This window comes from Rhinopithecus roxellana, chromosome 9, assembly GCF_007565055.1.
Source record: "Rhinopithecus roxellana isolate Shanxi Qingling chromosome 9, ASM756505v1, whole genome shotgun sequence".
Lineage (NCBI taxonomy): Eukaryota > Metazoa > Chordata > Mammalia > Primates > Cercopithecidae > Rhinopithecus > Rhinopithecus roxellana.
Genome location: NC_044557.1, coordinates 106,071,597 through 106,085,729, shown reverse-complemented (window position 1 = coordinate 106,085,729; position 14,133 = coordinate 106,071,597). Strand labels below are relative to the sequence as shown.

Sequence of the window (14,133 nt, the reverse complement as noted above, 5' to 3'; positions counted from 1 at the left end):
TAAATAACTGCATTGCTGTCAAATGTATCCTCTGTTAACATTAAAGTTGAAGGATGAGTTTTCATGGTAATAAATCAGGAACCTATATGCTCTTATTAAATGTTTACCAGCACAAGAAGCCATCCAAAATGCTGTGTTAAAATACAAATATGACTCATGTATATACCAAGGAAATAATAAACATTGACATATTTATCAACATGTTTATTTTAGAAAGAAAAACTTGTAAGTGAAATTAAACAAAAATAGGTAAGGTTGCTGAGGGCGATTGATATGAGAAATGAGAAGACAGTATGGTAAAGGAAAGAAGTAAAATGCTAGATACTTAAAGATTTCCATTTTACAAAGTTAGTTTAATAATCATCGAAATACTGGGGTCATTATAATTTACTAGTGTTACTTTTTTGGAATAATTTAAATGGATGCATTTGAATATAATGTCTGCTTTTTAGGATTCATTAATTGGTATGAATCTTACATTTTAATGTAATGATTTCAAATGCTTATCATAGTACCCTAGATAATTTTCAGTGGCAGGACAGTTTTCATTACTAATGCCGTAGGGGGGAAAATGTGACAGCAAATTTATTCTTAGTACTCTACTATTTACTTGCCCTTCTACCTACCATTTCCAACTCTTCTGAACTCAAGCCCCTGGTCAGTCTTTCTTTCTTTCTTTCATTTTTATTTTTGTTGTTGTTGGGGGCACGGAGTCTTGCTCTGTCACTTGGGGGGGCTGGAGTGCAGTGTCGTGATCTCAGCTCACTGCAACCTCTGCCTCCTGGGTTCAAGCGATTCTCCTGCCTCAGCCTCCTGAGTAGCTGGGATTACAGACCCACACCACCATGCCTGGATAATTTTTGTACTTTTAGTAGAGACAGAGTTTCATCATGTTTACCCGACTGGTCTCAAACTCCTGACCTTGGGCGATCCACCCGCTTCAGCCTCCCAAAGTGCTGGGATTACAGGCGTGAGCCACCATGCCCGGTCAGCCCCTCGTATTTCATTTTCCCTATAACTATTTAAAGACCACTGTTGCATAATTTCCCCATTTCCTGAAGTTCTGAGCTTCAGTACCATGATCCATTACATTACAACAGTGGTTTCCAACTCAGAGAAGGACAATTTATCAGAATAATCCAGAGAGCTTAATCTAATTGCAGTGACCCTCTTCTTTCCCAGATTTTGATATATCTCTGTAGTTCTAGGTGTGGAAAGGCTTGAGCATGAATATTTTATATAAACTCAACATATGATTAGTTCTAACATGCCAGCTGATTGAAAACCTACTTCAGAAAAAGAACTGAAATAAGCAGTCTCTATACCCTCTGATACTTAAAAAGTTGCTGCCTCTTAAAGTAGGTGTCAATGACTACATTCTCAAGCAAAGAAAGATCTGGGTCCCACATGTGTGATAGTAGGAAGTAAATACTTTTATTGTTACCAAAGATTCAAGTTGACTTTAATTATTTTCCTGCAGAAAAGGATTTAACTAAATGCCTAAAGTTTAGTTTACTCTACCAAGGAAAAAATCTTCTAGAAATAATGCTGCTTCTTGGCTGGATGCTTCTTGGATTACATGCCTGTAATCCCAACACTTTGGGAGGCCGAGGCTGGCAGATCACTTGAGGTCAGGAGTTCAAGACCAGCCTGGCCAACATGGTAAAACCCTGTCTCCACTAAAAATACAAAAATTAGCTGGGCATGGTAGCAAGTGCCTGTAATCCCAGCTCCTCCTGAGTAGGGGAGGAGGAGGCAGGAGAAACGCTTGAACCCAGGAGGCATAAGTTGCAGTGAGCCAAGATCATACCCCTGCACCCCAGCCTGGGTGACAGACTGAGACTCCAAAAAAAAGAAATAAATAATACTGCTTCTTAAATTTCCATTATAAATCATATTCCACTTTTGTTTACCCGTTTCTCAGAATAGTTTTGTGCAATAAATAACATCATAACCTACTTGAAGTACAGAAAATGTAAGTGATGAAAGCCAAGGCCTAACCTTGCTTCATTTCCTTCTTATACTTTCTGGTGTGCCTTAACCTTTATCCCATATAAAATTCAGTTATAGAGGAAAAAGTCAGATTTGTTTCATTAGATACTTTCTTTAACTTTCTCTTTGTCAGTGAATAAACTTTGAATACAAATGAAAAACTTTTTGTTTCAGGGAAAAGACTTTTGTTTTGACACCAGAACTTAGTCCTGGGAAACTTCAGGTCTTACCTTTTGAGAAAGCCTCAGTATGTCATTATCATGGAATTGAGTAAGTTTTTAATTTGTACTTTACTCTTCTGTATGTTGTTGATACAGTCTGTCTTGTGGGAAGAGTGACTTTAATAAAATGATATAAATTGAGACAGAGACCAAGAGGATATGTCAAAAACCTCAAAAAGCAAAGCAGTGCATACAAAAATAATTTGTCTTCTGTTGAAGAAGTTACTTGATGATTAATAAGCTTAGCAGCATTTAAGCATCCTGTTATTAGCTACTAGATATTTTAATCAAAATTGGTTTGGTCCCTATGTTATAAATGTATATTCACACTATGGGTCACATTAATATTTCCTGGTCACCAATTACATTATAGTTGCTCAGAAATTGTTAGATAGGGCCCAGCATTTCAATACTAGACATTTTTCCAAGAGAAAACTTATACAAGTATGCACATAATAGTTTAATTCTCAATATCCTCAAACTGGAAAGAGCCTAGGAGGATATCAACAGGAAAATAGATAAACTATGGTATATTTGTATAAAGCAATACTATTCAACTATAACAAGGAATGAAATATCGATACATCCAACAACATTAAATATCTGTCTGTGTGAAAAATAATTGAAATAAGAATTTGAGTCCAGGCACGGTGGCTAACATCTGTAATCCCAACATTTTGAGAAGCCGAGGCAGGTGGATTGCTTGAGCCCAGGAGTTTGAGACCAGTCTGGGCAACATGGTGAAACCCTGTCTCTACAAAAAAATACAAAAATTAGCTGGGCATAGTGGTGTGTGTGTGTGCCTGTAGTCCTAGCTACTCAGGATGCTGAGGCAGGAGGATTGATTGATTTTGGGAGGATTGAGGCTGCAGTGAGCCATGACCATGTCACTGTACTCCAGCCAGGTGACAGAATGAGACCCTGTCTCAGAAAAAAAAAAAGATTTTGAAGACTTTGAAATTAGCAATATGAAGTATAACATTCAATAATGAATTATTTCTAAAAGAAGTCCTGTATGAAATGCTGATTTGAATCTAAATGGTAAGATAAGATTTTTAAATTGTTTTGTGAACAGATAGGCAACTCACAGATAACTACTAAATTATAAAAAGATAAGAAATGCCACCTGATCCATCTTTTTAGTTCTGATATTTGACTAAAGGATTTCTTGTTTAAGAGGATTACTGTTCTCCCTTTAACATGAAAAAGGTAGGGATGTTTCCCAAATAGCCTTAAATTTAGCTTAAGCTTTTACTTAAACTATATTTTTAGCCATATATCCTTCTGTGCTTTGATTACACAATTTTACTTTTCTTTTTTGTTTTTCAGACAGAATCTCACTTTTTCGCCCAGGCTGGAGTGCAGTGGCACAATCTTGGCTCACTGCAACCTCCATTTCCTGGGTTCAAGTGATTCTCATGCCTCAGCATCCCGAGTAACTGGGATTACAGGCATGCACCACCATGCCTGGCTAATTTTTGTATTTTTAGTAGAGACAAGATTTAGCCATGTTGGCTAGGTGGTCTTGAACTCCTAGCCTCAAGTGATCCATCTGCCTCGGCCTCAGAAAGTGCTGGGATTACGGGCTTGAGCCACCGCACCCGGCCCAAAATTTTACTTTTCATTTATACTAAGTTTATTAAATGTAAGTGGGAACATCTTGTTCCACTATATAAACATTTGATTAATAGGATGTATTTTTCTGTGTTCCTCCTTTTGATTTTATTAAAGACCTAGAAATTAAACATTACAGAAAAGTTTATAAGGAAAACCAACAATTCCTTTCCTTATTACTACCTACCTGCAGTCCCAATTTTTAGAAAAAAAAATATTTTGTTTGGTTTAGTTTCCCTGGTGGTTATCTCTCATTTTAAAAAATATCTTATGTCAATGTTTTTAACTGTCACAATATAAAATATTGACTCTACTATGAAGATTTGGTCCTTCTCAATTTGAGCTCTCCGCTATTTACTTTCGTGTTTTTAAATATATATGTACTTAAACTTCTCCTTCTTATTCCATCAGCTATACAGCAGTATCTCCCCCACTTTGATAAGAATATTAGGACCTTCTAATCTATTAAAGGAAACTAATTAAAAATTTTAGTTGTTTTGTATTTAATTTGAATGTGAAAGTTGAAACCAGTCAACAGTGTTTATATTATTATGAAAAATAGTGTTCACTGTTGAGAAAATGTACTAGTATTAACATTCGCTTTGCTACATGGCCAGAATACCCCAGGACACATCTGTTTTTCACTTCTTCGGCCCTATAAACACACTGAAGCACTGATTTGAATAAAATAAGCTACAGTAATTACATTTTAACTGCTGACTAAAGTGTCCATCATATAATCTTATTTAGATTATTTTTCCTAAAATTTTAATTTAGTTTTGTTTATTCTGCATCTCCATCTCTCTACTCTTTTTTTTCCTGCTGTTTTTAATTTACTATAGAAAAAGTCTTGATATATAAAAATTTATAAAATTTTTCAAGGATATGTTCTTCATGATCATTTATCAAAATGTTAAATTAAGACTTATTTGAGTACTGTGCCCTGATGGGCTTAAATCTACACAGAGCTTTATTAACTTATACACATACAATGTTATGAAATTCTGATTCACTGTAAAAAGTAATTCTCTTCTCCACTACCTACCTACTCCCATAAACAAATAAACAAATCTATCTGTGACTCACTTTTTTTTTACTGCAAATTTATGCTCATTAAACTGGGGACATTGAGACTAGGCTGACAAAGTTGTAGGAGGTGAGCACCATGAATTCCAAAACATGTCTTTTTCAGGAAGGTTTGGGTGTATAGTATGAGAGCCGATTTATGTTCAGCATAGATTATGGAGTAGAAACAAATTCAAGTAACATTTTAAAGTAAATATGAAACTACAAAGAAAGTTCTCTTATGTTGTTGTGGGCCTTTAGAACCCTGGAGCTCTTTCTCTGATACAAAGGAATATTTGGAAAAAATGTGTTAATTGCATGGGAGCAAAACAATGTTTTTTAAGGCAAAATAAAATATTAACTACTGTTGGCTTGTTTGTTTTTTCACCTATTTACCCTATCCTGGAATTTAAGATTCCATTAATTATAAAATGCACTGTTTTATTGAACAGCAAATTAAACTCTCTGTCATACTCTGACAATCATTTGATCACAGCAGGCTCTCATTGCTTTGAAATTTCCTTCATCTATTCCAAGAGATTTGGCAGTTTCTCCTGCCTTCATTGGTATTGGTTAGTGTGTGATGGGCAGTATTTTGTCTATTTCTTATTTACAAAACAAAAACAGCTTCATTGTCTTCTGGGTATTTTTCTTTGTTAGGACCCATAAAACATTTGCTTATTGTTTTATAAGAAAACACGGGATTGTGGTCATTCATCCAACAATAAATTTTTACTTCACTAATATCAAATATACACCCTGCCTCCTGCCTCACTGTTTCTTTTCTCTAATTTACAAAGTAAATGTTTGTTCCAATGACAAATCATAGTATAATCTAAAGATATTTTAAATGGCAATTAACATCAACATGTACAATGTGCATAATTCAGTTGAAGCTATGACATTATGAACAGCTGTGATGAAGAGATGTTAAAACTGGAATAAAAAAATCTGCATCTTAGAAATAAAATCTTAGGGTAGAAAGAAGTATTCATCTTATAATCAAAATATGCATCTTTTCTCTCAAAAATTTTCTGTATTCAAGCTTATAGGCTTTATATTGCCTCTTACCAGACTCTTGAAATTCATGGTTCTAATTTTACTCTAGATTCTACCAATTACCCATGATAGAAGTAGGACTCTTCAGTAACCCTTAGGGTTGCTTCTGATTTTTAATGAAATACGTTTCTTAAAACAACAGACTAGAGAAAGAATATTAGCTAGAGAGATGCCAGAGACCTAGGTTCTACTCCCTGCGCTGCCGCCAACTCACATTTGGATTTAGAGTTCAGTTTTGTCACCTGTTAAATTACACTATTTGAGTAGATCAGAGATTTTTTGGTCCTAGTTATACTTTAGAATCATCTAGGTAGGATTTTTTAAAAGTGTATATTTTTAATATTTTAATATAATAAGATGTTTTGATGTGTGTATGCATAGTGAAATGATCACTGTAGCCAAGCAAATTAACATAACCATCATCTCACATAGTTACCTCTTGTGTGCTGAGAGCACCCAAAGTCTACTCTCTTAGCAAATTTTCAATATACAGTACATATGATTAACTATAGTCCTTATACTGTACACTAGATTTCTAGATTTATTCATCCTATATAACTCTGCAACTTTGTACCCTTTAATCTACATCTTTCCATAACCTTCCCCATCCCCATAACCACTATTCTACTCTGTTTCTATGGATTTGAGTAGTTTTTTAAGAATCACCCAGTCAGATTTTTAAAACTGTCAGTAACTGAGTATTACCCTAAACCAATTAAATCAGAAACACTGAGCACATGGTATTTCTTAAAAGATCTTCAGATGGTTCTAATGCTCAGCCATGTGTTGAACATGAGTAAGATGATTCTTACACTTTACATAGAGATAGTATACAAAAATGGTTAAAGTCAGGCTCCGAAGTCACCAACCTGGGTTTACATTCTGGCTGTGCTACATATTATCAGCATACTGCCAGCTTTACTGTGCTAGAAAATAAATCTAATGATGATTATAACAATAATAGTAGCATACATTTCTTGACTGCCCTGCTTGCATGTTTCAGGCACTGATTCTAAGTGTTTATGTATACAATTCAAGGAATTATCACAATAGCTTTTTCAGATAAGTACTATAATTCTCATTTTGCAGATGAAGCAACAGAGTCATAGATAAAGTTAAGTAATTTGGCCAAGTTCACACAGCTAATAAGTAGAGGAGCCTGGATTTAAATCCATGGAGTCTGTCTGTATCAAATACGTAAGTGTCACAAGGGAAAGATAAGGTTCTTAAAACCTCCATCAAGCAGTCAGATGTTCAGGAAATGATACACTCTTTGGGAGTTGAACTAAAATCTTTTCGATACAAAAATCTGATTTTAGGCAGTATCTTAGACTTTTGCAGGTAAAAATGACAGATCACAGAGAAAGGTTTTAATTTGTACAGTGCTGCCATCACATATGTGAAGCCATTTGTGGTTTTTAAATGCAGTTGTAGAAGGGGAAGAAAGTGAAGAGTTTTCCAAGGTCACACAGCTCCTAGGTGATCTTCCTGATATCCTTGTTTGTTGTACTTAACAACCTAGGATTTCTTTGAGTCCAGAAGCATTCACTGAGCTAACATTTCATTGATGCCCTGAATCAGATTCAGCTAGAAACCACATGCACAGACAGCCGAAGTGTTTGAAGGAAAATCTGTCAATCAGTTAATCAGGTGGGAACTGAGTTTCAAAGAAAAAATTTGAAATGTTCTAAGCTGTTTGGTGAGCCAGTTTAGAATGCCTTTATACCCTTTTAATCTTTGTATTGAGAATAAACTTGCCCTTTCTAACAGAAGACAGCAGTTCATGTTGTCATGTATCAGCCATGCTGAGAAATCAGAGGTTGGCAGAGTTTTAAAAAGCATTAAAACAGCAACTGTATTATTTTGAAAATAAGCCAAAGGATTAACTTAATCTGTTGCCCAGAAACACAAGTGAAAGAGAAATCAGATTGTACTTCACATTTTTTAATCTTTTGCCATGTCATGTAGCAAACTAGAAGAAAATTGAACTTGGGAGGGAAATAGGCCAGCCACTCAACCTTCCAGCAATTATTAGGAAATTAATCAAGAACTCTCAAAGTAAATGTCCTGCTATTTTCTAATTGAAAGGGGAAAGTCTGTTGCTCTCATGGAGGTTTACATTTTAATGCTCTTTCACTCATTTTAGATATTGCTTGGACGACCGAAAAGCTTTGGAAAGAGATGGAGGATTTTCTGAACTTCAGTCTCGTCTTATTCGTTATGAAACTCAAACCACCTGCACCAGAGAAAGTTTTCCAGTACCTACTGTGTTGAGCCCTCTTCCATCTCCTGCAGTTTCGTCAGAACCTGGAAGTGTCCCTGACGGAGAAGTTTTACAAAATGAACTTCGAACTGAAGTATCCCGATTGAAACGGAGATCTAAAGATCTGAATTGCCTTTATCCCAGAAAAAGGTGTTATATTACATGCACATAAATAGTATCTCGACAGAAAGTATTTTAGTCTCTAGAGGATTTTTATTTTGTATTAGTCTTTCAGATTAATTTCTTCATGGCAAGAAGTTTCTTTTATGAGCTGTTGATGATTTTGCTTATAAGTTATAAAAAATGGTTTAGAAAAAAAACAGTTTCTTGCTTTATATGCTAATATACAGTCCATTAGCACAATGGATTGTAAAGTTTTTAAGCTGTGGAACAGTGGAGATTTCATCCCATAGATTAAGCTGCTGAGCTGGTCTGTTGAAGAGACTGTTTGGGGATGGGAGTTCTCCCGTTAGCTCTTCCTTCCCTTTCCCCTCAGATTCCTGCCTGCATTGTTCCCTTGAGCAAGAGATTTCATGAGGTACCATTTTTAAAACACCTGTTACATATAAAATATAGCTTTTTTTTTTTTTTTTTTTTTTGAGACAGAGTCTTGCTTTGTCGCCCAGGCTGGAGTGCAGTGGCCGGATCTCGGCTCACTGCAAGCTCCGCCTCCCGGGTTTACGCCATTCTCCTGTCTCAGCCTCCGGAGTAGCTGGGACTACAGGCGCCCGCCACCTCGCCCGGCTAGTTTTTTGTGTTTTTTAGTAGAAAAATATAGCTTTAAACTCTACATAATGATATAATATATGAAACTTTTCTGGATGCGTTTTTTTGCTAACTAAATAAAATGTCCAGATACCGGAACAGAACTTAGAAGTTTATGTAGTGAACACTAATTTCTATTGAATTGATGTTATATTTAGAACCTTTGTCAAACTTAGGTTCTTGGCATCTAAAGCAAGGCTTGAATTCTTATTGTATTTAATTAAACCTTGCAAAAAGTGTGAACTATATGAAAATATAACTTTCAGATCTTTTTTTGAATAGTTTAAAAAGTTAGAATACTGTTACCCTGATATGGAAGAACTCAGTCGTTTTTATGAGGACTTTATAAATTCGTGGTACTTTTTATACCTGATAAAACTAAAGAGCAACGGTAACATTTGGGGTACTATATTTATAGCCGTATTTCTTATTTCTGACCTGTGGCTAATAAAAATATATGTGTTCCTAAAAGGAAAGTACACTGTGGCCTCGAATTGAGGGCTGTAAGACCCTATCTTGTAAAGAGAAAAATTTGGGTCTTGTCGGGAACAAATGTAAACATTTTAGGAAGATTGAAGTGTGAGCCAGTTTTATAGTTTATTTGTATTTGTTTTAACACTATTATTTATTTTGCAAGGGAGTTCCGTGGGTATAAGAAGATACAGGTTGTGGTGTTTCTGTTCAAATTATCTTAACAGAAAAGTATAAGTATTTAACAGATTAGTATTACATCTATAAATAGCAGCACTCTTGGCATGCATAGCTGATTTATTTGAGAAATTGTAAATTAGAGGATGAGAGAGAGTATAGCTAACTAGATAGATAGATAGATAGATAGATAGATAGATAGATAGATAATTACTTATAGTTACTTTCTCTATTAGCCAAAATCCTAGTTTGCTGTTCATTACCTTATATGTTTTAGTTACTCATCTAAAGAACTAAGGAGCCAGGCGCGGTGGCTCAAGCCTGTAATCCCAGCACTTTGGGAGGCCGAGACGGGTGAATCACGAGGTCAGGAGATCGAGACCATCCTGGCTAACATGGTGAAACCCCGTCTCTACTAAAAAAATACAAAATAATAATAATAATAATAATAACCGGGCGAGGTGGCAGGCGCCTGTAGTCCCAGCTATTCGGGAGGCTGAGGCAAGAGAATGGCATGAACCTGGGAGGCGGAGCTTGCAGTGAGCTGAGATCCGGCCACTGCACTCCAGCCTGGGTGACAGAGCGAGACTCTGTCTCAAAAAAAAAAAAAAAGAACTAAGGAACAACTTTATAATATGATGTTTATTGCTGACTTAAGGCAGTAATAGCAATAAACTTTGTTTGCTTTTCTTGAATTTATGTCATAATGGATATAGTGGTAACATTTAAGATAGAAAGTGAACTTAGATGTTGATTTGCTTAATCTACGTTCTTGATTTTTTTCCCCTACTGTAGACTTGTGAAATCTGAAGGTTCAGAGTCTCTTCTTTCTCAGACAAGTGGTAACAGTAATCACCATCATCATCATGTAACATCCAGAAAGCCACAAACAGAGCGGTCCTTACCAATTACTTGTCCGTTGGTTCCAGTTCCTAGCTGTGAAACTCCAAAACTTGCTATGAAGACCAGTTCAGGTCAAAAAAGTGTGCATGAATCAAAAACATCAAGGCAAATTAAGGAATCAAGATCACAGAAACACACACGGGTAAAGATTTATTTCCCATTTTTCTTAGTTCTACATGGGAAGTCTTTTTAAATTTGATTAAAATGTATGTCTAAAAAAATTTATGAATGAAATGAAACGATGTCTAGAATTCACTGGTGTAAGAAGGATGATAGGAAAATAGGTGGGGATATAAATGAAACAAGATTAGCCACAGATTAATCATACCTGAAGCTGGTTAAAAGATACATCAAGATAGAAGTTTGTTATAAAATATTCTCTGTGTGTCAAATATTCTCTACTTTTCTATGCTTGAAATTTTCCATAATAAAAAATAAATATACGCTTACATATCCCTGCTGTGTATAACTTTAACACTCAGATTTCAATTCAGAACTCATGATTTGAGTTCGTTTCTTAAGACACTCTAGTCATTTCCTGCTAACATTTTATTCCTGTGACACTTCTGACCATGTAAATGTTAGATACCTTTTTTCTCATTTTGTCTTAATGAATATGTCTGTCTTTTAGCACAGCAAAATGATTGTGTAATTCACAGGATTGAACTCTAAAGCTGAAATAATAGGTTTGTTGCTTTTCTAAGAAATATTAGTCATATGTTATGTTCTGTTCAAGATACTGAAAGAAGTAGTTACTGAAACCCTGAAGAAACACTGTATTACCGAGACTCATGAATGTTTCACTGCATGCAGCCAGCGTCTCTTTGAAATCTCTAAGTTCTATCTAAAGGTACAGTATCTTCTCTACTAATGGCAAAATTTAGTTCATGTTCTAATGTTCCTGTTTGACATAAAAAAAAAAGTTTGAGTATTTTTTATACTGAGAGGATATACTTGCCAGATTTATTAGATGATGGAGATAGAAAAATTGAAGCCAAAATACTTTATATTTGATTTGATTTGAGTTCTCATATATAGAAAGCTACATTTTAAACAATATCCTGTTTCCCCTAACATGTGTTTGACTTACAGGTAATAAGCTTCAAAACATGTTTAATTATTAATTTTTTAATACAATTGGCCCTCCATATCTGTGAGTTCTACATCCATGGGTTCCACATCCATGGATTAACCGCAAATTGAAAATGTTCTGGAAAAAGAAAGGATGTTGCATCTGTACTGAACATGTCTAGATTTTTTTAAAAGTATATGGGAAAATGTGCATAGGTTATATGCAAATACTACACCATTTTATATAAGGGACTTGACTATCGGTGGATTTTGGTATTCTCAGTGGAATCATGGAATCAGTCCTTCGCAGAGACAAAAGGGATGACTGTGTAGTAAAAAGGCTACTGGACTAAATACCAAAACACTCAGTTTCCAATTTTGGATCCATTATCAGCTAGTTGTAAGACATTGGACACATCAACCACTCAGATGATGGTTTTCTAAAACTTAGACGATGTTAGATTATGTCCAGCCTTAAGAGTTTCTGACCTGAAGCAGTTATCTGTGGGTTCCTGGTTAAAACTGCAGGTTTATCACATATCCAAGAGAAAGGACAAGAAAAAACTAGAAATGTTTTTAATACATGTTGAACAATAACAAAAAAGCACATGGAAGCATGGTGTAAGAAAGTGAAAAGAGTTACAGTCTAATTGGGTGCCTAATGGAATACTAGTGAGAAGCATGTTAATTCCACAGAACCTGAGGTGCTCACAATTTGAAGACACCAGGTATCATGGAAAGCAGGGGCAAGGGTCCACATAGAAAGCAGGGGAGTTAAATAAAGATCTACAAAGTGACCTGGGGATTGTCCAACTGCTCGGCATGCCCTTCTCCCACAATGTTAACTACAAGGTCTATCATGCATAGGTTTTTCCAGCCACCTCAGTGACAGTGCAGGAAATAGTAACTGGGGAAAATACTGGAAGCTGCAGTGGAAAAGCCAAATGGCCATCTTGTCACTCTACCTTGTAAAGAAACCAGTGACAATCTCTGCACAGAGCTTCCAGTCAGATTTTTAGTGTCTCACTTTTAAATATGAGTAGACAGCCACAGATTAGCAGGCTTTGAGGAAAGCTTCTAACACAATTGATGCCAAAACATAAAGGAATAAAGGGAACTCTGAAGAAGCAGGAAGTTGAAGAAAACTTCATAAGAACTATAATTCTCATAGAAAGAAGGTAATCGCATCCATAAAACTAGAACAGGATGCTGTTTCCAAAAAAAAGCATAAAACATGAAAGCTCTATAAAATTAATAATATGATAAAATCAATTAGATGGAAAGGCTGAACAGTTGAGATGAAAAAAATTTATCAGAAATTAGAATCAAATGACAAAAACATTGAATCCGGGATAAGAAAATTGAAGGATTAATACAGAAGATCCAAAATGCTAATATGAATTTTACATTTTTTGAACAAAAAAATCTTCTCTACTTTATTCCCAAAGTTTAGAAGAGAGAAACTTGTTCAAAAATGTAACAAACTTTTCCAGGACTGGACACAAGCCTCCTAGCTTGTTCAAACCAATGAATGAAAATTCTTCAGCGAGTCACATAATTGTGGAATTTCACACTTCTTAGCATGGAGAGAACATTTTCTAAAAGCTTCCCAGGAGATAATCTAGTTTATATATAGTAAATCAATAATCAGAATGGCATTGGACTTCTCCACAGTAACACTGTATGCTAGAAGATAGTAGAAAAGTATCTTCAAATTCTGAGGGATGTATATTTCTAGAATTAAAAAAAGAAAAAAGAAAAGAAACTTCTGAGGGAAAGCGACTTACTTAGTATTCTATACCCAGTCTGGAATGCAGGCCGGTATGAGGATTTAATGAAGATACACTGAAACATGGAATATCTGAAAAAGAATTTGTTTTACCCTTTTGAGGAATCTGCTAGACAATGAAGTTCAACAGAACAAGGGACTAAATCACGAAACAAAATAAAAACTAATGTAAAATGGAAAAGACAAGTCCTAATAGTACCAGCCTAGGCAGCAACTAGAACAAATTAGAGGAGGCTATGGGAGAAAGATCTCCAGGTTTAAAAAATTTAATTAAAAAGACCAAAAGCAGAAAGGAAGCTGAACTGAGAGATTATCTCGTATACTTCAGGGCTTGAAAAAACTTTGCTGTACATTTAGCCCATTTATTGCCAGTATTTAGGGACGAAAAACCCAGAATTATATACATGGAAAGCTGAGCAAATGAAAAAAGCTAACGGTAGTTAACAGGATAAATAGAATATTGGAAGAAAGATAAATTATAACCATAATACATTAATTAGCACACAATTGAAAGTATTTACATAGATACAATAGCGCAAACACTGCCTATTTACTAATCAAAAATTGTGGTACAACTGTTCTTGAAAGGAAGAGTAGGAAGGTTTTGTGTACGAGACCTGAATCCATGACTGTTCTCCCTAACATCAGTAGTCTCTATCTAAAAGTGTTTAATCACCAAGTAGCAACATAAGCATAGTAGTTAGAAACATTAAGGTATAAATAAGGGAAAAACCTGAAAGAAT

At 35.2% G+C, this 14,133-nt stretch overlaps 1 protein-coding gene across 1 annotated transcript in view; it reads left to right on the top strand.

Annotated features, from left to right (window-relative positions):
- MTBP (MDM2 binding protein) overlaps positions 1-14,133 on the top strand; it is an 80,648-nt gene that overhangs the window by 64,982 nt on the left and 1,533 nt on the right. The window contains exons 17-20 of the mRNA XM_010381471.1: positions 2,167-2,262; positions 8,098-8,364; positions 10,423-10,672; positions 11,267-11,380. Coding sequence (XP_010379773.1) covers positions 2,167-2,262; positions 8,098-8,364; positions 10,423-10,672; positions 11,267-11,380 — 727 coding nt within the window. The remainder of the gene's footprint in view (positions 1-2,166; positions 2,263-8,097; positions 8,365-10,422; positions 10,673-11,266; positions 11,381-14,133) is intronic.